Source organism: Apostichopus japonicus, chromosome 14, assembly GCF_037975245.1.
Source record: "Apostichopus japonicus isolate 1M-3 chromosome 14, ASM3797524v1, whole genome shotgun sequence".
Lineage (NCBI taxonomy): Eukaryota > Metazoa > Echinodermata > Holothuroidea > Aspidochirotida > Stichopodidae > Apostichopus > Apostichopus japonicus.
In genome coordinates this window covers 14,635,237-14,661,577 of record NC_092574.1, presented here as the reverse complement: position 1 = coordinate 14,661,577, position 26,341 = coordinate 14,635,237, and the positions used below count along the sequence as shown (strand labels likewise).

Here is a 26,341-nt window from a genome sequence, read left to right as displayed (position 1 = left end):
TTTCCGATAGATGGCGTATTCCTCTGGGAAATAAGCTTCACGTCGCAAATGACTTAGACTATATTATGTCTTGAATTGCGTTTCGGAATACAGTGTTTCTGACCTCCTACTAACCCAACCAATTTTAATTTAGAGGAGAGCCTTAATCGATTTGCTCGATAAATCAAATAAGACACATTTACTTTTATACCTTATTGTTTATTTTACCATTTATTTTTCTCTTGTAAAATCCTTGGTGTAAAAATCGATCACATTGCATATTTTTGGGAGTTGTAAATTGGCTAGCATAAATGTAATATCTAAGTACACTAGAACGGTATCTTGGCTATCATCGGATAGAAAAAAGCCACAGGAACAAATTGTTCAGCGACGCTTAAATTGGACGGTTTTATTCTATCTACAACCGATGCCATGCGTAGGCTCTGTATAATATAGCATATTCAATAAACGCTTATTATAAATTATAATTATAAATTATTTCCCCAACATTGGATAAAGTTCGCCAGGTGTAACATAATACACACACACAGGTATATATATATATATATATATATATATAACAAGGAAGGGTCAGGACTGCAAGAAGAGTGCTCTATGCTATAAAAGCAGAGCCTAAACATATAAGTAAATGCCTTGGTAAGTACAGCTGTTACTCGGAGTTTCACGCCCTTAGGGTGGCGATCGTCAGACAACTGAACAAATACTCTCTGCGCGGATATATTCTATGGGGAACACGAACCCGATTTCTTACGTGCACGGTTCATTGGTTTGAGCCTATTGTGGCGACACTTGGAGATGAATTCAGATCTCTTATTGAGTAAATGCGGGTTTTTGGACAGGAGGATACAAAGCTTTTCATCAATACAGAGGTTACATAGACCGGATCTACGCATGCTGGTATTGGAATGCTTAAGTACGCTCCACTCAATAACGAAGGGGGCACCTTTACGCTTCAGGTCCCATATATGTTTGGAAAGCTCTGTTTCTTTCTCGTAACGCTCATGACATATATGGGACCTGAAGCGTAAAGGTGCCCCCTTCGTTATTGAGTGGAGCGTACTTAAGCATTCCAATACCAGCATGCGTAGATCCGGTCTATGTAACCTCTGTATTGATGAAAAGCTTTGTATCCTCCTGTCCAAAAACCCGCATTTACTCAATAAGAGATCTGAATTCATCTCCAAGTGTCGCCACAATAGGCTCAAACCAATGAACCGTGCACGTAAGAAATAGGGTTCGTGTTCCCCATAGAATATATCCGCGCAGAGAGTATTTGTTCAGTTGTCTGACGATCGCCACCCTAAGGGCGTGAAACTCCGAGTAACAGCTGTACTTACCAAGGCATTTACTTATATATATATATATATATATAGCTATCTGATAAATGACAAGCGGTGACATCATGAGCCAGGTCGGGCCATGAGGGGCCAATTATGCCACCTGGCCCAATTTGGAAGCTCTCGTTTTTCCTTAAGTATGAAAACCGTACATAATGAAAGTAAATGATTATTCTTCAGCTCATATTTCTTATTGACCTGGACGCAGGGCTGTAACCCATGACACCCACTTTCACCAGACCCGCTGAATTTCGGGCGATTCATGGAAATATTTAACCTATTGTGGTGTGATCAAGTTTATTTGAAACTATCGGAATCGAAGTTTAGTTATGGACCAAACCTTTTCACTTTTAACGGAGTTCCCTTTACGCTACTCTTGGAAGGGGAAAATGGACCCAAATCCGATCCATCCCTCCTCCTCCAACACCCCCCCCCCCCCCATCCCGCCGCCTTCTTTGAGATTTCAACAACTACTAGGTGATATGTACGACCTTATGTATATGACTAAGACAAGATCGATTAATTAAGTTGGATGATCAAGCGTCATGCATCATTTCCTTGCTTCGATTTTGTATCGTTATTTGATTTGATTTCCTGCCCTGCCCTCAATTTCTTAAATTCAGTTGTTAATTGCGTACATGTACTCTAATCACTCGAAAGACAACTTACTTAATACAGTAGGCCTAAGCTTGTTTGCATATCTACCTTTACTGAGAAGGATGACAAACTGAAGCTTGTACATGTTATTATGTAAAGAGAAATTTCAGGTGGACGGGCTGTCGGTAATGAGTCTGTAAACTCATGTATATATGTTGTGTGCGAAGAAGTAATATAACTGTCAGAGAATACCCCGTCTTATTTAATATGTTAATAAAGCAATGGACGTTAGATAAGCTATTGGACAAAGGTTTGAAATTGATTTTTTAAACAAGGCAAGCAATTAGCAACGCCAGCCATGGACAATTAAAACAACGGACTCGCAAACGTTAAGCAGAAAACCGAAAGTTAATAGAAGCTGAAAACAAATTCCCATAATGCCTCATCATAAAAAAAAAAAATTAACGTAGGAATTTTACTGTGCTTTGATGATTTAGAAATATTACACGCGTATTGAATATGATGATGACAGCTGAGAATTCTAAGGAGCAAGGTCAAACTAAACGTGTTATATTGGATGGAATTAAAACTTTTGGTGAACATACAAGCCTTCATGGCTTTCGTTTCTTTTGGGGAGAGAATTCTTCGAGACTTAGAAGGTAAGAACAAGGATATTGATGTTTTGATTTACCTCTAAGTTGGTTCAAAATACTCTAGAACCGGAGGACAGAACTTTGGTCACGTTAATTAACAATTATTCCTTATTCAAAGGTTTTCTTCTTACTCCTGTTTAGACCGCTGATTTTTTGTTTGTTTGAAAAAAACATGGTCAATTTACAGAATGACGTTTGAAAGCAGTTTAATGATGTCCAATATTAAAATGAAAATATTTTTCAATCCGAGTCTTAAAGCATTAGCTGATTAGCTAGGCTTACTATACTAGACTAAGTGCTTACGAATGATATCAATAATTTATTCCCCTCAAAAAACCAAAGCAGGGAGGGACGGTTGGTTCAGATATAGTGATCAACCTTTGACCAGGTATAATAAACAACTTTAGCCCAGAATGTTATATGCACATTATGCTATTATCCTGATATTGATGATTAGAAGACTACGGATATATTTTGGAATAAGTAGGCTACGTATAATTGTGAATGGCAAAATCCCATGAAACCACACTTCAATATAGTTTGAAGTATATATGTTTCATTTCCAATAAATCAAGCAAAATTTCGAAGTCGTAAAATTTCTGGGTTTATCCCGTGTTATTGATTTAAATGCAGAACTGACTGGATGCTGTCATTTGCAATATAGAAGAGAATCAATAATTATAATTCAAGTAAAAACAAATTACACTCATATTTTGAATTAATGTTTCACATGTTCGGTAAACTTGCCCCAAATTGGTTACTGAACACCTGGACCATAATTGACAGTTGCTTAAAGGTCTGCTGTATGGACCCCAACTGTAGCATGTTATCATGGAAAAGTTTCTTGAGATTACGTCATCGACCTGCCTTGGTATTAAAATGACTTCTTTTTACCAATTAGCCTGCAACACCTGCCACATATTTTGCTCTTGTACGACGATCTTTGTGTGAATGCTGTATGATTAACTACACTGTAGACATGAACATGTTTCCACACAGTGTTTACACAAAGAGCCTTATAATGGTGTTAAGAAGCTATGCAGGCTAATTGTAGAGCCTGAGGTCGATTTACAACCGTGGCAGGTCGATTACGTAATCACAAAATTTTCCTAGCTATAGTGTGCCATAAGTGGATTCAATAAAGCAGATCTTTAAGCTACCTAAATTTGAAAATTGAATATATAAGAAAGTTGAAATCTTCAATCTAACGGTCGACTGATATGTTGCTAACAATGAGTCTCTCTTATATCCGAGTGTACTTGGCTCAAATATTTTGTGGTGATTTGTCAACTAATACTAACCCTATATAAGAACAAGCGGCTTTTGCATTGCAAGCATTAGTCAAGGTATTATTTGAACATGATCAGGCGCGTAGCCAGGAATTTGCCAAGGGAGGGGCGAAACTGTAGATTCGGCATTGCCAACTATCTAAGCGTAGCGCCACTATGTTTGGCGCGAAGCGTACAAGAAAATTTTGGCTGTAAATGCCTCCCAGATCGCCGGAAATGGCACTTCCCATGCCTTGTTAGTTGTATCTTAGCACTTTCTCTTTTGAAAATACTAGCGATATCATAAAAACCTTAAAAATTTTTGTAAAAAATATGCTCAAGGGGGGGGGGGCGGCTGCCCCCTTCGCCCCCCCCCCCTTGGCTACGCGCCTGAACATGATCATTATGCATTTTCGTTGCAAACGTATATTCTTTAATTTCACGGAGTTGTTCATTTTCAAGATATTTTCTTATATCTTAACCTGCTTAACACTACGGATATCTTTTCTACTGATCGTCTATACTGTATTTCGAATATCTTACCCTGCAGAACACAATGGATATCTTTTCTATACTTATCGTCTATACTGTATATCTTACCCTGCAGAATAATATGGATTATTTTCCTACTGATCGTCTACTGTTTCCTGGGATGTGCTCTCATCGACAGTGTTGCGAAGTTCTTCAAGTTTCCAGTCTCTACAGTGATCAGTGTTACGCATCACCCTAACATGACATTCCCGGCAGTTACAATATGTAACCATAACGTCATCAGGTCCTCATATGTCATGGACAATGAGCTTCTAGAGGAGGTAAAACGAAACATGGGGTTTGAGTAACGGGTCTCTGCTATCCGATGTGTGGTAAACCTGGGGTAGGGGTCGGGTCTGATCGGATCGGGTCTGGTCCGGTCGGGTCGGGTGGGGGTCAGGAGCGTATAGGCTATACTCCCTATGTCAACAGAGACCTTAGAAATCTGCCATTTTGTATTAAACACCTTATTGGGGATTATTTGTACGTCAGCTGTTTACTGCAACTTTGTCCCGCTCACGTCTATGAAGGAGATAAGACACGGATGTGAGATGGAGGAGAAGGGATGGGTAAGTAAGTAGGGGGGGGGGGCTTACCCTCCTAAACTTTGAACCTGGTTGTGCAATTTAAAATCTGAAAAGATAAATTCAATTCGTTGATGTTGTAGAAATGGAAGGGAACTAGTGAATCCAATGATCATGGCTGACAATGAGTGAAGACAAACTTCCAAATTGAATCGTCTCTTTTATCGAATGGGAACGCTTCTGAATTTGTCCATATAACAAATGTGTGTATTACGTAATCAAATGTTCGTTTCATATTCCACAGTAAAACTGTCGCTAATATATATATATATATATTGTTTCTATTCTATTTCCGAAGACTTTGAAGGTGATTAACACTGGCGACGATATTGGTTACGACTGGGACAGTTATGATAGACATCTAGCAACAAGAGATTGGAATTTGACGAAATTAGCCTTGGAGGGCGCCCACAGACTTGAGGATATGTTATTACAATGCACCTGGAAGACCTATGAGAATTGTAACGTCGATTGGTTTACCACAACCGTTACAGACTTCGGGGTATGAAGTTAGTTTAGGTTAAGTTTGTTTAATGGCGGGGGGGGGGGGGGAGGAGAGATCAGGGGGAGGGGGAACATAGAGTTCCCATGAAGGACTCTATCCAGAGAAGAAATAATAATTACAGAAACTTCAAATTCTGTTACAATTCTTAAAATAACTGTCCAAAACGCTCTTAAAATCATCGACACTTTTAGAGAGGACAAACGGTTGTGGCATATAATCATCAATGTAGCAACAGACTGTGGATTGGGGGAACGTCTCACATCTCAGGCGCGTATCCAGGATTTTCTAACCCGGGGGGCGCGAATTACTATCTAAGCGGAGCGCCACCATCGGTTGGCGCGGAGCGTACAAGAAAATTTCTGGTTTTGATACCCCCAGATCACCGGAAATGGCACTTCTCGGGCTTGAAAATGAGCAACCAGATGTACACTTTTGCCTGAGAACCAAGTATTTCCCAAAAGTTTTTTCCATCCATAACCTTTTTGAAGATTGTCACCAGTCACACATCATGTTCGACCTGATTGCATGTCCTATGGATCATTGCTTTTGTAGGTTATTCTATGTCACGGCCCACAATATCCGAAAGCCCCACTTTTCAAGGTTTTAAGCCCATTACTTGTTGAGAATTTGAAAATTCACTTTTCTCGTGAATAAAATCACTTGAAAACATACCCATAATGTTGCAGAAAATTCAATCTATAGACAACCAATATAGAAAAACCTCCTTGAACCCCTAACAGACAGGTGAAAATTGAACGAGTAGAGGAAAGTATGATGAAGAATGTTGGTGAGGAAATTTTGGAAAATTCCGACACAGTTAATTTATTGGTGTAGAAATATTGCAACCTCTTATAATGGCTTTTACAAAACTTGGTTGAAGGAACAGAAAAATAGCAGATATTTCCGATATCAGGTATATCGAAAGCGAACACTTCACTCATAGGCGTAGGTCCCGTAGGAGGCGGGGGCTGCAGCCCCCCCCCCCCCAATTGTTTTCCCATTTTTTTTGGGCACCTACTGAAAGAAAAATAAATAGCAATGAATAGCTTAAAATGATCTCCTTGGTAATTGAAATAAAGTTGTAAGCTGTAAAAGAGAGTTTTGACATAAATGGATCTGTATGGTTTTTCTCCATCTACATAAGACATTTGGTTGTTTACATTAGCATCCGGCGGTATACTGTGCAACTTTGACGGACCGTGCGGTACACGATGCCATACAATGTAATGAGCGATCTTGCCTATATGATATTGGCATCTCCATGTTGATTGCGCGCTTCTTGCGCGAAAAATTTTGGCTTTTTTTTCGGGCAAGTCATTACAGCCCCCAAATCCAATCTGGCTCCTACGCCTTTGACTACACACATTGACAGTTTTTGAGGCTGTACATCGTGGAACATGCATTTCAATGCTCATTGATATGATGTTATATCTGCTCTTTGCTTTACAAATTCGAACAGGCGTGTAGCGAGTAATTGCCAAGGGAGGGCGAAGCCTGTAGGCAAACTATCTAAGCGAAGCGCCACCATGAGTTGGCGCGAAGCGTACAAGAAAAATTTTGGCCGAAAATGCCTCCCAGATCGCTGGAAATGACACTTCCCAGGCCTTGTAAGTTGCATCTAAGCATTGTCTATTTTGAAATTACTAGCGATGTCATAAAGAAAATTTGCTCGGGGGGGGGGCGGTCGCCCCCTTCCCGAAATGCGTTATGTTCCCCGACGACTCGGTCGAGCTCAAGTACATTAGTGAGAGAGGAAAAACGGAAACGTCAAAAATGGAGTTGTCGGGGTAAGGGGTAGGGTGAGGCGCACACCCCCTCCGTAATCCTTGATCTGTCACTGGCTACCCTGTGTATATAATAGGGATCTTTCTCTTCCCGAGGTCTTGGCTATCTTCTACTCCCTCCTTTTCTCCTTTTTCTCTCTTTTTTATTTTTCTTTTCCCTTCCTTCCTTCCTCTCCTCCTTTTCTTTTTTCCCCTCCTTTTCCCTTTTTTCTTCTCTTTTTTTTCTCTCCTCTTTTCCTTACCCGGGGGGCGCGCGCCCCCAACGCCCCCCCCTGGATACGCACCTGCATCTTACCCTCTCCCTGAAAACCCTCACCAAAGACCAGAGCGAGAGCGAGAGCAAATAACGTTCCATTAAAGGTCTTCAGAACATCCTCTAAATATGGCATACGTTGTTATGTTGAGCCCACTTTAACCCCCCCCCCCCCCCGTCTCCTCTTCCCTTAAACATTTTTACAGTTAAGTAAGCAGTAAGTCGCCTTCGTAATTTAAAGACAAAATGATGTCTTTTACAGGTTTGTTATACGTTTAACAGTGAAGGCAACTACTCGGTGACAAGAGCAGGAAGTTCATATGGTTTACAGCTGCGCATTAATATTGAACAACACAAGTATTCCTTCAGTGAATTTACAGGTGCGGGATTGCGGGTGAGTAAATGATCGCTTTTTTTTTCAAATTAGCAGGTATGAAGGAGAGTGGTTTAAGGTAATTTACAACTTACATTGCCCGTTCACAATTTTTCTGAAATATTAACCTTCGGGTAAAAAGTTTTAATAAAGGAATACATATAACCAAACGTTATATTAAAATTTGACCATGAAAAGCTTAAAATGACAAATCGCTAACAGAAACAACAGCCCCCAATACACTAACCACTAACACCCCACCCCCCCCCTCCCTCCACCTCGTCACTCTGCTATTTTTACCGAACATTTACGAATAAAGATACATAGTCCGGTGTGTCTTTGCCCTTACAAATCCTTATTACTGTATATCACCCAACAGGTTCTAGTTCATTCTCACGGTGAGCGTCCTTTAGTCAAGATGGCGGGTTTCTCTGTTGCTCCTGGTTTTGCGACGGATGTCGCAATTAAACGCTCTTCGGTAAATAAACATGATTAATTAATGTAGATATATTATAACGGAAGATATAGGTACCAACTATGCCTCCAGTGTACAGGAGGCTGTCAATAAAGAACACTATGTACGCTGTTCACAATCACTTCGGTTGCCGCAATAATACTACACTTACTCGGAATGTTGAATATTCACAATGCCTCCTGATATCATCTTACGTAACACGAATGTGTTGAATATTCATGAAGCGTACAGATCTTTGTTTGCGTACCCCTATGTTTGCGTACATAGCTATGTTTGCGTACCCCTGTGAATTATACTAGGACAGTCTTTACTACTGTATACGGTAAGATATTATTGTTAAAGTAATGTTTGAAATAATTGTCAAACACCTGTTTACTTTGTTAAAGATATTAGTGTTTCATTTGAGAACCTAGTAGCCTATACTGTACAGACAGTTGGTCGTAAGTCTGTTATCCAGATCTGCTCCCAAAAGAGGTCGAGGAAAACAAGTTATGATTTGACTTGTTAAGTATTTTTCAGTCAATGTCCATTTCATTTGAAGCATTCTTTGTTAACTTAATGAAGAACCTGAGACAGTTTGATAGAAGTCGTGTGAAAAGCGTTTAATGCAACTTTCCGCACCTCTTTTGCTAAATGGTGAACAAACACCACATGTATAGTCGCACCTCATGCAGTTACTTTGAGTGAATAACTAAACAGTTGTCATGGTAATCGGTTATAAATAATTTATATCAATTCTGTTATTTCCTCCGAGATATGGAATCTTCAAGCACCTTACGTACCTTTCTGCAAAGATCAAATTCCGAAGTATTCCCAGATTTACACATCAGACACTTGTCGTTTTGAGTGCGAAGTAGACGAAGTAATCAGGTTGTGTGGTTGTAAGCACTACAGATATCCAGGTATGTTATATACGAACAAAACATTCGGACTGCTGATGTCACTTGACGGGTGGGGCGGAGGAGGATTTTATAGAGGTACAGAAGGGGTGCAAAGGAAATTACTTTCTCCTTGGAAAAAAACATATAAACATATAACATATAAATGCCGCATTTGAGATACCACTTCAGGAATTTAGAACAAAAGCCTTTAGTCACATCTCACCGGATTGCAATAACGGAGAGGGAACGAAGACAAAAAATGGCACTCCGTTGATGTACGTTAGTTTCCGTTTAGTATGAAGTTCTCCTCCGTCCGTCTACGTTTCATTACCGGGAGGGTCCGGTTTGTCCGGTGTCGATTTTGAACATGCATAAAACTTGGAACGGACATCCACCGAAAAATGTCTCCGTTATTTATTCGTTACTAATCCGTTAAGCTTCCGTTTTATCAGTTTCTCATGCGTTTTGTTCGTTCTGTATGCGTTTGGCATACTGTATTTCTCCGTTCGTCTCTGGTTATTGCTATTGCTCACCGGATCATTAACGGACACTAAGAACGGATGAAACGTAGAAGTACAGTACCTATACCGTATATTCGACGGACGCTAACGTAGAAATAACGGAAGTGCAAAGGAATAGAGCTGACAATGAACGGATAGGTAACGGACGTTACACGGAAGAAACGGAAGAACTCAGGCCAGGAAAGTATAACAGACGGACATAGAACGGAGATGCAGCGTACCTCCACCTTGTCCACTCCAAGCGTCCCACGCCTCATTCTGCTCCTATAACCTCTACCGTCAACACCTACATCATGGACCCTTCAGAAAGATTCAAGCTTCAGAACACACTGTCAGCTTTAAAAGCACAGATGCTTATCATTGAAGCCAACATCAAGACCAATGAATAAGTCAAGAAGAAGAGGAAGAGACGTGCTCGGCTTAAATGCTGGTCTAGGGCCTGCTAGGTTCACAGAGAAGACGGCAGTTTAGTCTTTATGACCAACCGTGGAGCTCGTTTATAGCTCCATGGACCAACTAATGCAGGAGCTGCGAATGGAAGACCAAAATCTTTCATCAACTTCATGGGGATTCCCCCTGATTTTGAGGCACTCCGGAGGCCCAGGTTTTAGACCGTTTCTTCTCCGTTGCTAGTCCGGTATGTCCGTTACTTTTCCGGCACTCCTACGTTTTGTATGTTCTTTATCCGTTAATTGTCCGTTGTAAATTCGTTACTATCCGTTGGTGTTCGTTAGTTCGTTCGTTGTTATTCCGTTGTTCATCCGTTGTTCGTACGTTGCTGTCCGTCCCTTGTACGTTTGTAATCCGTTTTCACCGTTGAACGTCCGGTACGCTGCAACCCCCAGATGCATGCGCGACATCTTTTGCCAACGGAAATAACCGGATGACTGTTTTTCGCGCGTTCTCTTGTCCGTTCGTGCAATCCGGTGAGATGTGACTGGGCCTTTTTACGGAGGGGAGGTTGCAATAGGCGATGAGCATGAATGATTGTGTAGAATATCCCAATCAATTAACGCGAAAAAATTGCGCTTCTGCTTTAAGGACAAATAGATTGTTTACTTTTTCATGTAAAATGAAAATAACGATCTGGCCCTTCTTTCAAAGAAACATAGTTAGCAGTATACGTTTAATAATTGCTCTCGCCATGATATATATTTTCCCGTTTGTGAAGTTATCCATGATGCTACACACATTTTTAAATGCCCCGCTCCCACCCCTCATTTTCACAATACTTTGGGTAAATATCCGTCCTATTGCATGCTATAAAAATCCCAAATGCATTCTTTTAGTAATTATAAAGTAGTAGAAAATTGCAATGTCATTCACAACAAACACAAACGGTAACAATTTCGATGATAATCAACAACAAAAATGCTGTCTGACTACTAAATAATTGAAAACGTTGTGGTGTTTTTTATCCTTTACTAAACAGGTGATGTAAGACCATGTGACCCGAAAGAACACTTCCATTGCGTAAACACGGTGTTACGTAAGTTTTTCGACACATAGCTGTTGCAATATGATGGTATATTCTAACATTGCGGTTGTTAGAAGGAAACCAGATATTAATACCGTATAATTGCTATATACAAGACTTATTTACAGTATATGTTTATTGAAGGTTCGTGGCTTCAGTTTGTCTTCAGAGATGAAGCGATTCAAATTCGATATTCTGTGCATAGAAATGTTCTTAGTATAATAGAAAAAGACTGTTCGTATATGACACAAATAGTTAATTCTTGTTTCATAAGAGTTCACAAATCCCCGCACTTACACTATACACTCCAGGTTTAAGGTTATACTCTGCAAAGTCTCTTTAAAGCGAATTCTTTCTGTCCCCCAAAAGCTCCTAGTATCCTGTATACTCCCAGTATATCCCTCGATCTCCACTGGCTGTTCCCACTCCTCTGTTGCCACCCGCCACAGTGTTACTGATAAAGGGAGTGAACGTTATTTAAAGAACAGCGGAAAGTTGGCGGCGTATGGTAAGATTGTCGGGGATCACAATTTATCAATTCAGCGGTATCTTTATACTTTACAGGAAATGCTAATATTCTAGACGTGGAAGGTTGCGTCTGCGCGGAACCGTGTCACATGGAACGATTCAAAACAAGGATATCAATGGCGCAATGGCCGTCTGAATATTTCAGTAACATTTTCGCAGAAGTCTTTAACGTTACCACTGAATATGTGCAGTGAGTCTTACATGATTATATTCTCATACATAACTTATGTCATTGTATTATGGGCTATGCTCTAGAAGTACTCCAGGGTACTCAACCTGGGGTCCGCGGACCCCTAGGCCTAGGGGATCCATGTCCGGGGGACACACCCTCCCCTTATACCCCTCCCCCAGGCCGGGGGTCCTCCAAACATTTCAGTTTATCTCAAGGGGTCCATGGATAAAAAGGGTTGAGAACCTAGGCTCTAGAACAATGTTTCTCATCGTGCAGGGGTGCACGCACTAACGACCTTGCAGCTAGGGGTTTGAGATAGACAAATATAGACGTATTTAATTGGGGGAACAGGCTTGATGAGAGGGACCAGGGATATACCTTCGGGTTAATGAGGGGGCGAGAAATCATAGGGCGGGAAATGAACGGGTAAGGCTTTTCGCAGAACCAGAAAAAAATCTTCGTATACACCCATGTAGATAAAATGAATAGATGAATATTTCTAAAAGGGACATTTTTCTTTATCTTAACAGAAAAAACCTTTTAGAGCTGAATATTTACTATGAAGATTTAAACTCTGAAGAGAAAAGCGACTCTCCTGCGTACAACATGTTCGGCTTTCTAGGTAAGTAGAAAGAAAGAAAGCAATTATTTCATAGGGGGAACAGGCTTGAGGAGAGGGACCAGGGATATACCCCATGGTTAATGAGGGGCCGGGTATCATGGGTAAATATGGAACGGGTAAGGCTTTTCGCACAACCAGAAATTATTTCTTATTTCTCCGCAGGTAACATCGGTGGTTATTTTGGATTATTATGCGGCGCCAGCGTGGTGACCATCGCAGAAATAATAGATTGTATTATGGTCACTCTATCTCGGGTGAAGAATAAAAAACAACGAGTCTCAGCTTAGTTACGGAAAGGAAGGCAAGCCCCTAACACAGGAAGAGGTGGGGAAAGTGACATGTCCCTCTCAATAAATGTTCATAACGGTCATTTTGACGTCAATTCAACAACACCATTTAACTGCTTTAATTTCCACCAAGTTTACCAGATTTCCTAGAGCAGTAGGCATACTAAAGATTAGACTGAGGCCCTAACTCAGACATCCTTCTATATATCTTCAACATACAGCGATTACTTAATAATTAATCCTTTCGATTGTAAGAATTTCCCCTCCCAGACGCGTCTTTTCAGGTTAGTATCTGTCGCATACCACGGTAGTATACGATCTTTGTTTTTGTATACTTATACCTTCATTTTTTCAAATAAAACGTAAGTACCAATACTATTAAACAAAGCGTTCTATTATTTTAGCAATTTTAGTACCGAATCCCTGTCAATAATTCACAAAAATAGAATATAAATCTGAAGCCGACTGGTTGCTTTGCAGCATAACGTGTTCACCGTCAGCTGTCAACTTAACTTTAAGCCTTAAGACTAACGCCATCTTCAGGATACAACTAGACTTAATTCTTTATCTGTCACAACTTTTGCTAATTATCAGCATTGCCACCAAACTTTAGGACGCTAAAACAATTCTAAATGTTTATAAAGGAATTTCCATGAGGTTTTGACTCTTCCAAATTATTCCTAGACAATGATGAATGTCCAATTAGACAATTGACTGTCTCAATTAAAGAAAACGGTTTGAGGGTAATAGTAAAATGAGTGTTGAAGATGGATCAGCAGTGACCATTATTTGACTTTCTAGCATATTTATGGGCACTATTAATGACAGTTAAAGGGATATCGGTGGCTGAAAGTTGATCGACTGACAACATTGTTTTGAATGTTGCTAAAGTGTTAAATGTTTAAATGAAACATCAACATTTGGATATAAAATATAAAACGTTCCGAGATGAAACGTCAAATTTCCGAGTTTGCAACGTGGACAGTTTGGTATTAATGACTGCAATATTGTGATGAAGGGAGGACATTTCGAGGTGAAAAGACGGTCAATGAGATTTCAAGATAAAACATGAACGGAAACTTTCATGTTGAAACTTCGAAATTTCGACATAAAACGTTAGAATTTTGTGATAAACGTCACGATTTGGGGATGAAGCTTCAACATTGTCAGATAAATTATCGATACGTTGGTTCAGTGAATCAATGACGTCACAATCTGTCGTGCCATTTAAAATTATTAGCCTTAATTTAGCCTTAGAAACGACCTGGTTTTGACAGATTTTCGAAAGAGAAAATGAGGGCGCAGTCATAGGCCTATTAATTGTAACAAGAAAAGTAACAGCAGATTGCCATGGTCTTGAACAAGACTAAACCACATTTAACCGGGAAGTCAATAACGTAGGCTCCAAACATGGTCTAGGTCTACGGCAAGCACCAGAATTGGAACAGAATGTCAACCGATTCATCTCCGTTTTACGTCTGATGATTGGTGTCATCAGTTATCACGTAAGATACTTTGACTTTTGCACAAACTTTCACTGTTTTCTACGGTGGCTTAATATGGACAAAGGAAAGCAAAAAAAAATGAGATAAAACGTCAACATTTTTGAGATAAAAAGTCAAACTTTTGAGATCTGAGGACACTTATTTTTTCCTATGTCCCTATTAAGCCACCGTAGTTTTCCATTTCCCGTACGAATATCTAAGCCAAAAATGCGATTGGCCCAGTTAGTTAGTAACTTGGTACCGTGCCTAGATCGTTATTGGTTCATTGGCGTCTAGATTAACCATTTTAAATTCGATGATACAAGCAATACAAAGGTTAAAACACCCCTCTCTTAGTAGTGGAATATACCGACGGGGTACGAGAGGGACTTTATTCGATTTCAGTATTTAATTTGATATGTTAATTGTAGATCACAATTTTAGCAAAGTAACCCTGTCTTCCAGTAGCAACCATGTACTCTGTAGCGACTCTAGTTTTTGAGTTCCAGTGTACCGCCCTCTATTCGGTAACCAAGCTAAATTACGGGATGCATTGAATGTTTTTCCCAGGGCAGTGTCTTATATTTGCAAATTGGTTCAACTACGGAGATTCTAATTGGTTCAGCGTAGTCTATTGTACTCGTCTGTAACTACTGCATCTACTCTACCAACGTGTAAGGTCAAGGCTATGGAATGAAACAGCTTCGTAGCTCTATGAAGTTCAAACAAATTTTAGTCAACAAGACAGATACACACACACACGCATATACAAATATATATATATATATATATATATATATATATATATATATATATATATATATATATTATTGAAGTAGCTCTGAGTTGGAAAATCCAGAACAGTGATAAAACTTCCAGCCTCCACCGGGATTCGAACCCAGGCCTCCCGCTTTATATGCGGACACCCTAACCACTAGGCTATGGACACTGATTGTATGTCCAGAGTTTCGAATTCGGTAAGGAAGGTCGTAATTCACATATATATATATATATATATATATATATATATATATATATAGTCCAACCATCAAAGGCACTCACCAACTCCTCCCCCTCCCCAATACCACAACTCCCGCCCATCCCCCCCCCCCCCCAAATAGTAATAACATATAACTAGCTATATCCAGAGGAAGTGATGGTTAACTGTCTCTTTATTGATAAGGAAATACGTAAAGACTCTATCTTTTGATAGTTGTGTATGGTTGTAATCAATCATTTATTTAAGACCAGAAATATATGGCCCCAGGCAAAACTTCTTAGTAAAACAAGCTGTCTGCTTGAAATACCAAACAAGTCTGCAGGTAGGCTTGTTCTCACTATTAAGCTCTGTTGTCGTAGAAGATAATCTGTACCGAGGTAACAATGCAAAAAATATGAACACATGAGACCGACCATTGAGCATTATATTACATTGGGAAATACAAAAGACATCTCATACCGGCAGTTATCATTTTAAACAATGAAGTGAATACTATTTCCTGCAGTAGAAAACAGACCACCTATCGGATTTCCTTCTTAATAACTTTCATTTGAAAAGTGGGCTACAACAACAGGGAAGTTTATAATGTTTAAGTGGAATCAGAAAGACGGGGAAAAAACTACTTTAAGAAGTACATTGGTATATAGAGGGAGATAAAATCGCCCTGACCTTTCATGAAGGTAAGGTGATTTCCGTCTGTGATATCTGGGACACCAAATTGTGTAAAAACTTTATACTACATAAGCCTAACCTACCATGCATACATGAGCTCCTTTGATGTTCAGGTTCTGGAGAATGTGTTTTTTAGAGTTTCAAACTTTACCCTCCGCTGACATCAAATGACCTTTGACCTCCACCCAAAACAATAGTTATTGTACTCATCATAGGAAAGACACTTGCAAACTATGAGAGCCAATAAAGTTTCCTATCGAGAGCTATTGTGTTTACAAGGATTTAAAGTTTTGACCCCTGGTGACCTTAAATGAACTCTGACCTACACCAAATTGTGTAAAAATTTCTTTACACTACAGAAGGCTATCGGGTCATGCATATTTGAGCTACTTTGCTGTTCAGGTTATGGAGATACAGCGGTTTTGAGTTTCACATTTTAACATCTGCTGACGCAAAACAATCTTTGACCTCCACCCAAAGGAATTGCATGTTCGTGTACTTATTATTGGAAAGCCACATGCCAAATATGAGAACTGCAGAGGTTACCTGTATGGTGATACTGTGTTTACAAGCTAGGGTGTCACATACACACACACAGATCCACACCAAGTTGACTGCATAGGTTGCGAGCCTGCCTATGACAAGTATCCTAAATGTATAAGTGGGGGTGGAAGGTAGGCATGGATCCAGGGGGTGGGTCATTACACCCTCCATCCCCTTTTATAATCACAAAAATTCAGTAGTAGTTATTAGCACAACTTTGCATTGAGATCTAATTTATCATCTAACTACATATCAGAATGAAACATTTGACATCAACAATTTTAAATTTGTTCATGAGGATTTCCCCGAACCCCCTAACGTGAGTCTGAGATGACCCTGACCCTTAACACCCTCTCATTAATATAACCTGGATCTGTCTCTGGAAAGAAGAGGGAAGGGCTGCCAGTAGGCTGTAGTTTGGCTATAACAGAAACCAAAAACATCTTCTTTCAAAGGGCACCCTCTGCAAACGACACCAACAAATGTAAACCTAAATTTGGCTTTTTGGATGAATAACTTTCAAGATCAAAAGTCACAGTGTAGTTAAGATAATAAATTCCAAAAACAAAGGATTTTCATACTGCTAAGCCAGCTAGATTTATCTAAGATCGGCACAAAAACGAAACAGCTCTTAAAGATTATTGGATAGTTCGGAACCCTTCACTATAAATCCCTTTCTTCATTCAAACCATATTTGTCAACTCATCCATAAAGCACACCTGCTGACCCCCACCCACTGCATGACACCAAATGGTAATATGAAAGGGCACCAAAACTGAGTTTGCTAATAAAGAGCACACAAAAGAAATTGAAAACAAATGAAAAATAGACCTTTCAAGACATTTATTCCATCGATAATGCGAAACAAGCGGGCATATGTGACAAAAAGTTATAAAGAGGATGGCAACTGGCAAGAAAAATCAAAATGACGATTCTTTTTATTCTGGACTGGTTACAATGGTATCATCTATATCGTTAGAATTATTTGATGATGTTTCGGCTCCACTTGACACCAAAAGTTATTATGGAATTCTTCGATATATAACAAAAGTAATTGGTCATTCTGTCATCACATTTTGTGATCCATACTGCCAAAACTTACCTGGAAATAATCTGCTGGGAACTACAGGCTTTAACTTTCTCAATTTATACAATTACTTTCTGGTTTACGAAGATGCAAATATTTCATAAAATCAACAAAGGCATTTAAGAAACTGTCAAGATTAGATACAAAGACACAGCTCTTCTTGTTAGATGTCAAGGTGCTGTTTATGTTTATGAATTGTCAACAAACATTTAAAAAAGTTGAAAAGTAGACAACTTTTGTCCAATTGATGGTCGACCTATGACGTATTACATTACCATAGTTTCAATGTGAAATTTTGTGCAGATAATGAAAAGTTTTGACCATAAAACTGTTAGTTTATATTTGATCAGTAACCTACGGCTTGCACCTTACATTCACAAACTCCCAAATTATAGTCCAAATTTTACTCAGTACAGAACACATCACTATTAATATTTTTTTTTTATAAAATATGAAAACATCTAAAACATTTAAGATTTCATCTGTGGATGTTCAATATAATCGTTCCAGTTCTGGTTCTGGAAGAGGAAGAGGAAGGGTGAGAGCGAGAGCGAGGCCAGGGTCACCATAGGTTACCATATGCCGTAATTGAAAGCGACCGTAGGCTACTAAACAATACATAATGCACCAGGTATCAATAATCATTAATTGACAAATTACATACGTCCTTTTTTTTTTATTGTTAACATTTAATACACACAAATTGCAATCACTTCACGATGAATATTAATACATATATGAATATTTAATACTTCAAAAAAATGTGAAAAGTCATTACAAATTTCACCATCACTCTTTCCTTTCATGCTTTCTTAAGTGAAAATGTTTGTACAGTTCAAGTTGCTATATACATGCAATAAAATACTAATAGAAGCTACAGTGTATTTATACCCATTATAACATACTGTTTGAAAATTGCTTATCATCAGGGCTCATACTGACCTCCTGACTAAAAATACTCCCTTCTGTCACTTTCAAATTTTCATTATTGTATAAAATTTAAAAACAAAATAATATAATGGGGGAGGGAGGATAGGGGGGGGGTAGGTAGCAATTTTTAAGTTGGATTACATCTTTGCTTTGTAATGGTCAATTTTTTTCTTTGAAAGGAAAAATTTTCTTTTTTCAATTTTTAAAATATGTCCATGATATTTAAAGGTTTTATGACAATAGATACATGGGAAAACATTACAGAAAGGGCATTTTTTTTCTATTTCTACAATATGTCCATGGCTTTTGTTACATTACATGGGAACAGATGCAAACGATTTACGTCAAATATGGGTAATGACAATAGAGACAAATCAAGAACAATAGATATTGTTATATTTGATCACTATTTTTTCTTTTTAGAAATAAAACCAGGCGAAGGGATGTAAAAAAGCAAAAGAGGACAAAAATAAAAAAAATAAAAAAACACAACAACACAAGAACATTGCACTATCTTCTGCCTCACAAAGACCTTTGATGACATACCTAATGTTTCTGGAAAAGAAATTATACCAAGATACAGCTCTATAACTTCATTTCTTTGAAGCAGGCTTAAGTCGATTAACAGGAGGAGGGTAATGTACTTGAAACCAGGCCAAGACAGGCCAGAGAGGCTATGTCTGGAATCAGGATTTTAATAGTGGCGATAACACGTATCAACTCTCCTCAGCAAAATATTCTCTTTTAATGTCAAGGCAGGAATACTCTATAATATGTCCAAAAAAAAGAAAAAAAAATTTGGTTACATTTGCACTATTACAGTTAGCAAGAATTGACATATAAGGGAGTCCATATGATCTTTATTGGTTACTTCTTAAAAACGAGTCATGCAATAGATATAAGAATGGACTTATACACATCACACAAACAGATTTTCAACTATGTCAGAAAATTGTAGAAAGCTAGCTTTGTCTCTGCTAAATGTCAAATGATTTTGTTCTTGTGGGAGTGGAAAACACAAGCCAATACAGGTAGTGAGGAAGCAGGGAGGGAGGGGGGGGATTACTTTTATCAGTGAATAATCCCCTCTCAGCCCCTTCTATACTCACTATTACAAACTACCTGATAATGAACCCTTATAACTCAAATAGTTGGATATATCTGGTCTCCAAACATCACTAATGGTTACGCCTATTTCTTACACAATTTCTGTGTCTAAGCTGTACTACAAAGCATGTACTGCCTCACAAATAGTTGCTTATAGCTGGTCTCCATACATCGATAAATGGTTACGCCTTTTCTTACACAATTTATAAGTGTCTAAGCTGTACTACATAGCATGTACTACCTTACATGTATAGCTGGTCTTCATACAACACTTAAGTTCCAATCACAGTTCTCCATGTGTAACCAATAGATATAGCATGCATTGCCTTTCATATACATATCCACTGACAAGCAACCTACTAAATCCCAGTTCAAGCTAATTTTCCTGCAGAGCTGGTAACGATACTTTTGATTACATTATAGAGAAAACTTCATCAAAAACCAAACGTTGCCCGAGGGAATATTATATATGGTATGATGATTTTGTGCATAACAAACATATTCATCCATAGATATATACACGGATGTCATTTCTGGGTGTTTTTTCTCTCTCTCTCTATCTTTATTCCTTCTTTCCCTAATTTAAGAAAAAAATATATAAACTAGAATAATCTTTTGGATTAGGAAACACTGCCACTGCTAAACCTATCCACAGGGCATTAAATGCAGCTCTTTAATCTCAGCAGCTTGGTTTATGGTAAACAGTTGTGTAAACTGGAAAGGGAACTCATATTTTAGCAAAGACTGATTGGTGAGCTAAGGTTGGTTTGCACAACAACAGATCAAAAACTATAAAGCAATAAGGCGGTTTATCGTACGAAAGACCAGCAATACAAGCATGGCGAGATGGGGTATAGCAAGATTAGGATGATGAGAAAATCCTTATCAAATCTAATCTTTACCAGATGCAAGCAAACATTTTTTCTCTTTCAACTCTTCAACTCTTTTCACAGGGCAAATGTTTTTTTTTTTGAGGACTTCTCATTGTCCCTGACTCGACCAGCTAGGTTACCCCAAAAAATGTAGTAAGCTATTAAACACAGGATGACCAATATGTAAGAAGTTTGGTGAATAGAACACCAGCTTTAGGCAAGTTAAACTCTCCTTGAGGTGGATCATAGTTCTACCACTAATTTTATTTTTTGTTTTGTAAATTGACAATGGTTGATACCTATTTATCAGTTTCACCTATTCAGGAGTATTGACTTAAAATGCAATCTCGAGATTGAAGGAAACAACAAGCAATCAGCCGGATTACCTGCAATGCATAATTTGGCCTAATTACATAGAGTAATTTGGTTATCACTGAAGACCAGACGACCATTAAAAAACTTTGACATTCTATACACATGATACACAGCAGTTATAATTGCAAAGGTTAAAAACAATCATTATTAAAGTCAACGAACGATGAAAATGATATCCATTTATAACAAAGAGCATGTCCAAAAAATTATAAATTTACTGTGATTTTGTGAGGTTCATTTTTTTTTTGGAATTTCTTTCCTTTTGTTGAACGAACGTTGAGCTAAACTTTAACTACGAATGTTATACTCATTGTGTAGTCTTAAATAATTGATCAATACTTTAGATATACACAAACATATATGTGATGTTGAAAAAATGCATAGAGATACGTTTCTTTCGGAACAAATAAAATTAAAATATAAAACCAAACACAATAATGTCTTCAACTATGATATAAAACAACAGGCTCATAATTATTATTATAGAAATGAAATGACTGTGATTCATGCATTGCTCTGTACTGCAGCACCATAAAGTCAATATTTTGGATTGGGTTGGGTTTGGGGGGGGGGGGGGAGAATAATTGCAATCAAATTCCTATGATTCTCATTCAAATCCTTTAATATTCTTATTTGATTTTCTGACATTTTGACTTTTCGTATGTAAATTTTATCATCAATAGTGTGTTTCAGCCATTCAAAACATCCAGAATATTCCTCGTCAATAGCATTTCATTGAAAAATTATACACGAAAGATTAATTTCCATCGAGAACCATCGAGGAATTAACTGTACGATATTTGAGCTCTGCTTTCAGAGCACATTATGCATTCAGACGAATATAAATGAAAGAAAGAAGAAACCTGTTGTGTCTGAGATGAACTCGTATGAACTCGTCAATTCCTCTTAGAGACGGACGCTTGACTTATCTCTTCTGTCAGAAATTAACGTGAGGCTTTCAAAGAGCAGAGGATAGCGCCGATGGCGGACAATCTTTTATTTTTTTTTATTTTATATATATATATATATAGATATATTTTTTGTCATATTTTGCTGGTGGTTATAATTCTGCTGTGTGAAAAAGGTTTGGACTTCTTTTTTTAAATTTTTGTCCAAGGTTGGTTTCCATGGAGATATTTTGCGATAACGGAAAAATCGTTTCATGAAATATGTTGGGCATTGTATGATAATTCATCGAGCGTGATGATCGAAGGGAGGTGTTTCTTTCTTTTTGTTGTAGTTGTATAAAACGAGAGAGCGAGAGAGAGGAGTGAGACTATAGCTAGTATTTTACATTACGGACTGTTTATCCTATATGAATATTGCACAGAGATAGGTCCAATTTTAAATGTAAGTTTCGGGAAGAGTCTGACAAATTTTACGATACGTTTCAACACTACGTAACAAATCAAGATGCAGTTCTTCAACCTGTACAAAAACCTTTTCATTTCTTCCTTGTTTTTTTGTTGTTTGTTTCCTTTGACATTCCACAAGAGCATGCATTGGTACGTTGGTACAAAATTTTCAATATCCTAATCGACCACCTTGACAGACGATACTGTTCATCAGACTATTTGCTATAAATAGATCTACACGCCGATACCAACGATTGACATTAACCAACAGGGCAGATACTAAAGCTACAATACATATATTAAAAATGTGAGTTCTTACCAAATTCAAGGCACCTGGACAACTTTTGGAAAATTTAATAAATGATGTGGAATATAGAGTTACTGGTCTGAATCAATTTCTGACATCGACAAATTTAAATTTTCAATTTGAACGATATGTCGGTTGGTATACGTAACAGGTACTATGTACCGCCAAGTGCATCTTTGAGGGGTTTTTGACATTACACCCAATAATACGTTTCATGATCAGATATGTCAGCTTGATCAGATATGTCTTCAACAGTAGATGATAATTATATATGATAATTAGCTTAATTATCTTGCTGTTAATCTGTCTTTGGTTGTACAGTTTTTGTCTGCAGGATTTGTTTTGTCACTAATGAATATGCAAATTCTGCGGTCTGTTTCTAATGAGCGGAATTGGTCTGATTGCAGACAAAGTTGGCAATCACCCTCTCTCTTGTTTTATACATACAACTCTTCTTTTGTTGAATTCTCATTCTCTGACAGCTCAGTGCCACAGACATGTAAAGTAACAATCATATATATATATATATGGAAGATTGGAATACCAAGCTAATTAAAAATGTGACGGTGGCACAAGATATTGGCACCATCCTGGCCTTGAAAGACCCAGGTGGTGTGTGGACATGATAAATCCCTATGCTGGTGTCGGTATGATTAACAATTGAAACAGATCGTTATATATATACTGTGGACTCCATTCCAACTGAATCTATTTATTGTAATCAAACTTGTTCGTTCACTTAGTCTATACCAGCTCAAGAGACTTTCTTATCTATTCATTTACTTGAGAATATATAAGTCATCTTTCTTCATTTTGATTTTGGTTGTTACCCCGGGCCCAGCTCCCTTCCATGTACCCATTCCCTAATCCTGACCATCAAGCAAGCATAAAGTTCACGTTCATCTCTATGAGGAATATTTATGGAAAAAACAGTTAAAAAGTAAAAATATACACATGATTTAACAATGGATTCAAGTTATGGGGTGCTTTTTGTAATAGTTCATTTTCTACTTGTAAAATGGATCATAACTTGAATAATTATTATTATTTTTATTATTCGAAAGTGCATTTGAAGTACACAAGTACAGGATCTTTATTGGAATTAGCTAAATTGCCTATTGCAGAAAATATTGGTTTCTAATAATTAACATTGTTTTGTAATCCTGATTTTTTTATTTTCTTCTTCTAAACATATGTCCTATTCCAAAATTTTACTTCCAAACTATTGACCTATCGTGCACCCACTTCACTTGTCAATAATGAAATATTTTATATTTTTATACAGTGTACCAAAAACAATAGTGTATAAAAAATGTGAAAATTTACAGACCTATTACTATGTTTGCAGAAACCCTGTTTTGTTTTTTATTTACTTTTTCTTCTGTTTCTATTTTCATGCTTCCATAATGTGCAACAAAAACAAGAACATTTATGAGAAAAAAAATACAGGAAAGGAACAAAAAGAAAGGTGAAAAAAATTTACTTAAAAATAACATCAGGAAACTTATAAATAAGGAAGAGAGTGTCGCTTATATAAGACAATGCATCCTCTTTTGTAACGATGATCGTTATTTACATAACAATGATACAAAACACGGCAGACCAAACATAGTATTACAATATTCCCGTAAAATCAAGGGAAACGACTTTCTATTCTTCGACCAACCCCAGTCTCTTCTGCAAATATTGTTTTTTGTACAAAGGAACACACAAAACTGTTCAAACAATAGTTGTAACCATCATCATTTGTTGAAAACTTTTAAATACATTGTACACGGTCAAACCAGGAACAGGAGATCCACTGCTAGAACTGTGTGTTCTCGTCGTTTACGTTGACCGGTTCTTGGATGGGCAGCTCTCCGTCGCTGTACCTGAACCCTGGGAAGGCGTTCGTGCCCTTGGGGACACTGCGATACCCTTTCCTGAAAATGCGCATGTAGGTGTGGTTTGCAGCGAGCGCCATGAGGAAGTGGATCTAGACGGGGGGTGGAAATGTACAAAAGACGGTCATGACGCCAGACTTGGCTGCGAATCCTGTAAAACTGTTTGTTTTTTTGTGTACATTCAATTTTGGCTTTTAACAAATTTTGTTTTTATTTTTCTTTCTTTTTTTTTCTTTCCCCCTTCTTTCTTTTGTTTTAGTATATGGGGCTTTCAGCTAAGCCTGGTGATCCAAAGTTGTTGCTGTATTTGGGTGAACCTGGCAAGTCCTTGTGGAAAAGGCGGGTGTAGGTGTGGTTGGCCGCTAGCGCCATAAGAAAATGGATCTACGGGTGCAGAGAAAGTCACAAAAGAGATGGTTGCAGTGAAAATTAAAGCTGTGAAAAGAAGCTTAGTAAAACTACCTTGCATAAAAACCATGTTAAAGCACAGCAAAAATAATGTACAAAAAAAAAAAAAAAATCAAACAAAAAAACAACACATCAGCTGTTTTGGTGGTGCATTGTGGGTAATTGACTTAAGTTTCTTTCTGGATCAAATTGCCATACAAGGTGGACACGGTTACAGCTAGCTACACATATTCTATTGTCATAACAATACATTCTGAAATGTGATTGTGACAGACAATATATTGTACTTGGGTTTTTAGGTTTTTTAGCAAATTTCTTGCTCATTTTTAGGCCAATATCTTTGACACTGTGAGATTTTGAATTATGCGAGTCAGAAAAAAAATTCTGTTTTCATGTTTACAACACTAATGTTTGAACTATCCATGTTATCAGCATTAAAAGGTTGTGTTTTTAATAATTTCCAAATTCCTTTTCAAAATAATGAGACACACCTGAACAAAATTAATTTTTCGAATTAAAAGAATTTTCAACAAACTTCTCATTTGTCTTAAGATTGTGGCAAGACTAAACAGAGGGAATTAATTTTTCAACTTGTTTTCTGTTGTGGTCACATATTTCTGTCACTTTTATAGCTTTCTCTTTATTTCACTTGTGTTTTGTACATAAATATTAGCAAATTTGCAAGATGAAATAGGTGCCATTAATGCAACCAATAATTGAATCCTCATTTTTGTGAAAAAAAAAAGTATGAGTGTTGCTGACCAAAGGAATGACCAGCCAAAACAAAAAGAGAAAACTAAAACGCTTTGAGATATAAACCAAAATCTGCCACCTTTGCAAAATTGCTTGCTTTTTTTTAGAACAACTCTGATGGATTGCATATTCATGAGTTAATTAATAAAGAAAGGATTCCGTTTTTATTTGCCCTCAACCAGATGAAATATTTGTAAACATACTGGAGCAGTAAAATGCACTGGAAAAAATATTATGCAAATGAGCAACAATAATCTGACTTGACTTTCTTCAAGTTTGAAAAGAAAATTGTCAGAATTTTACAGCTGTGTTTGTGTGCATGTGATTCTTTTTCTCTGCACAGCTGTATGATGCAATTTATAAAAACACTTTTCTTTTGTTAATGCAACTAGAAAACTATTTCCAAATTCAGGACAGAAAGAAAATCAAGTTTTATGTGACCAAATTATATTTATCTAAACTGTTCTTTTCAAATTATTTTCTATACTTGACAGGTATACATCACTCATTTTCATACATCAAACAAACTGTTCTCTTTAATCATGTTGCTGACATTAGCAGTTCACTTTTCCACCAAATGCAATCCCAGCAATTTCCACAACACTGATGATATTGATATGGCAGTTTAACCCATGAATATGTTAAAGCAACATGATGGATACATGTTTCATAACTACAATGTTTCTGTAAGAAAGATATGAATATGCATGAAGCTTG

The 26,341-nt window shown here is 37.6% G+C and overlaps 2 protein-coding genes across 3 annotated transcripts in view; one reads left to right on the top strand and one right to left on the bottom strand.

Moving 5' to 3' along the window:
- The first annotated feature begins 2,227 nt into the window (after positions 1-2,227).
- On the top strand, positions 2,228-13,119 carry LOC139980008 (acid-sensing ion channel 1C-like). The gene is made up of 10 exons (XM_071991349.1): positions 2,228-2,593; positions 4,463-4,667; positions 5,269-5,472; positions 7,775-7,906; positions 8,265-8,363; positions 9,115-9,262; positions 11,195-11,251; positions 11,804-11,957; positions 12,470-12,561; positions 12,724-13,119. The coding sequence occupies exons 1-10, from the start codon at positions 2,454-2,456 to the stop codon at positions 12,846-12,848; spliced, it is 1,356 nt and encodes a 451-aa protein (XP_071847450.1). The 5' UTR covers positions 2,228-2,453; the 3' UTR covers positions 12,849-13,119.
- Positions 13,120-17,373: 4,254 nt separating this feature from the next.
- The window catches only part of LOC139980398 (uncharacterized), a 71,633-nt gene continuing 62,665 nt past the window's right edge, over positions 17,374-26,341 (bottom strand). Inside the window, exon 7 of one of the 2 annotated variants that reach the window (XM_071992035.1) lies at positions 17,374-24,555. In XM_071992035.1, the coding sequence (XP_071848136.1) occupies positions 24,385-24,555 (171 nt within the window). In that variant the 3' untranslated portion in view covers positions 17,374-24,384. Of the gene's footprint in view, positions 24,556-24,711; positions 24,848-26,341 lie in introns of those variants that run through there. The other variant, XM_071992036.1, reaches the window with a different exon arrangement.

Bases quoted from the DNA above. Each gene is read 5' to 3' on its own strand.
- LOC139980008 (XM_071991349.1), top strand. From the start codon at position 2,454: ATGATGATGACAGCTGAGAATTCTAAGGAGCAAGGTCAAACTAAACGT. The intron at 7,907-8,264 runs GTGAGTAAATGA...ATCACCCAACAG, and splicing joins TTACAGGTGCGGGATTGCGG to GTTCTAGTTCATTCTCACGG. The intron at 12,562-12,723 runs GTAAGTAGAAAG...ATTTCTCCGCAG, and splicing joins CAACATGTTCGGCTTTCTAG to GTAACATCGGTGGTTATTTT.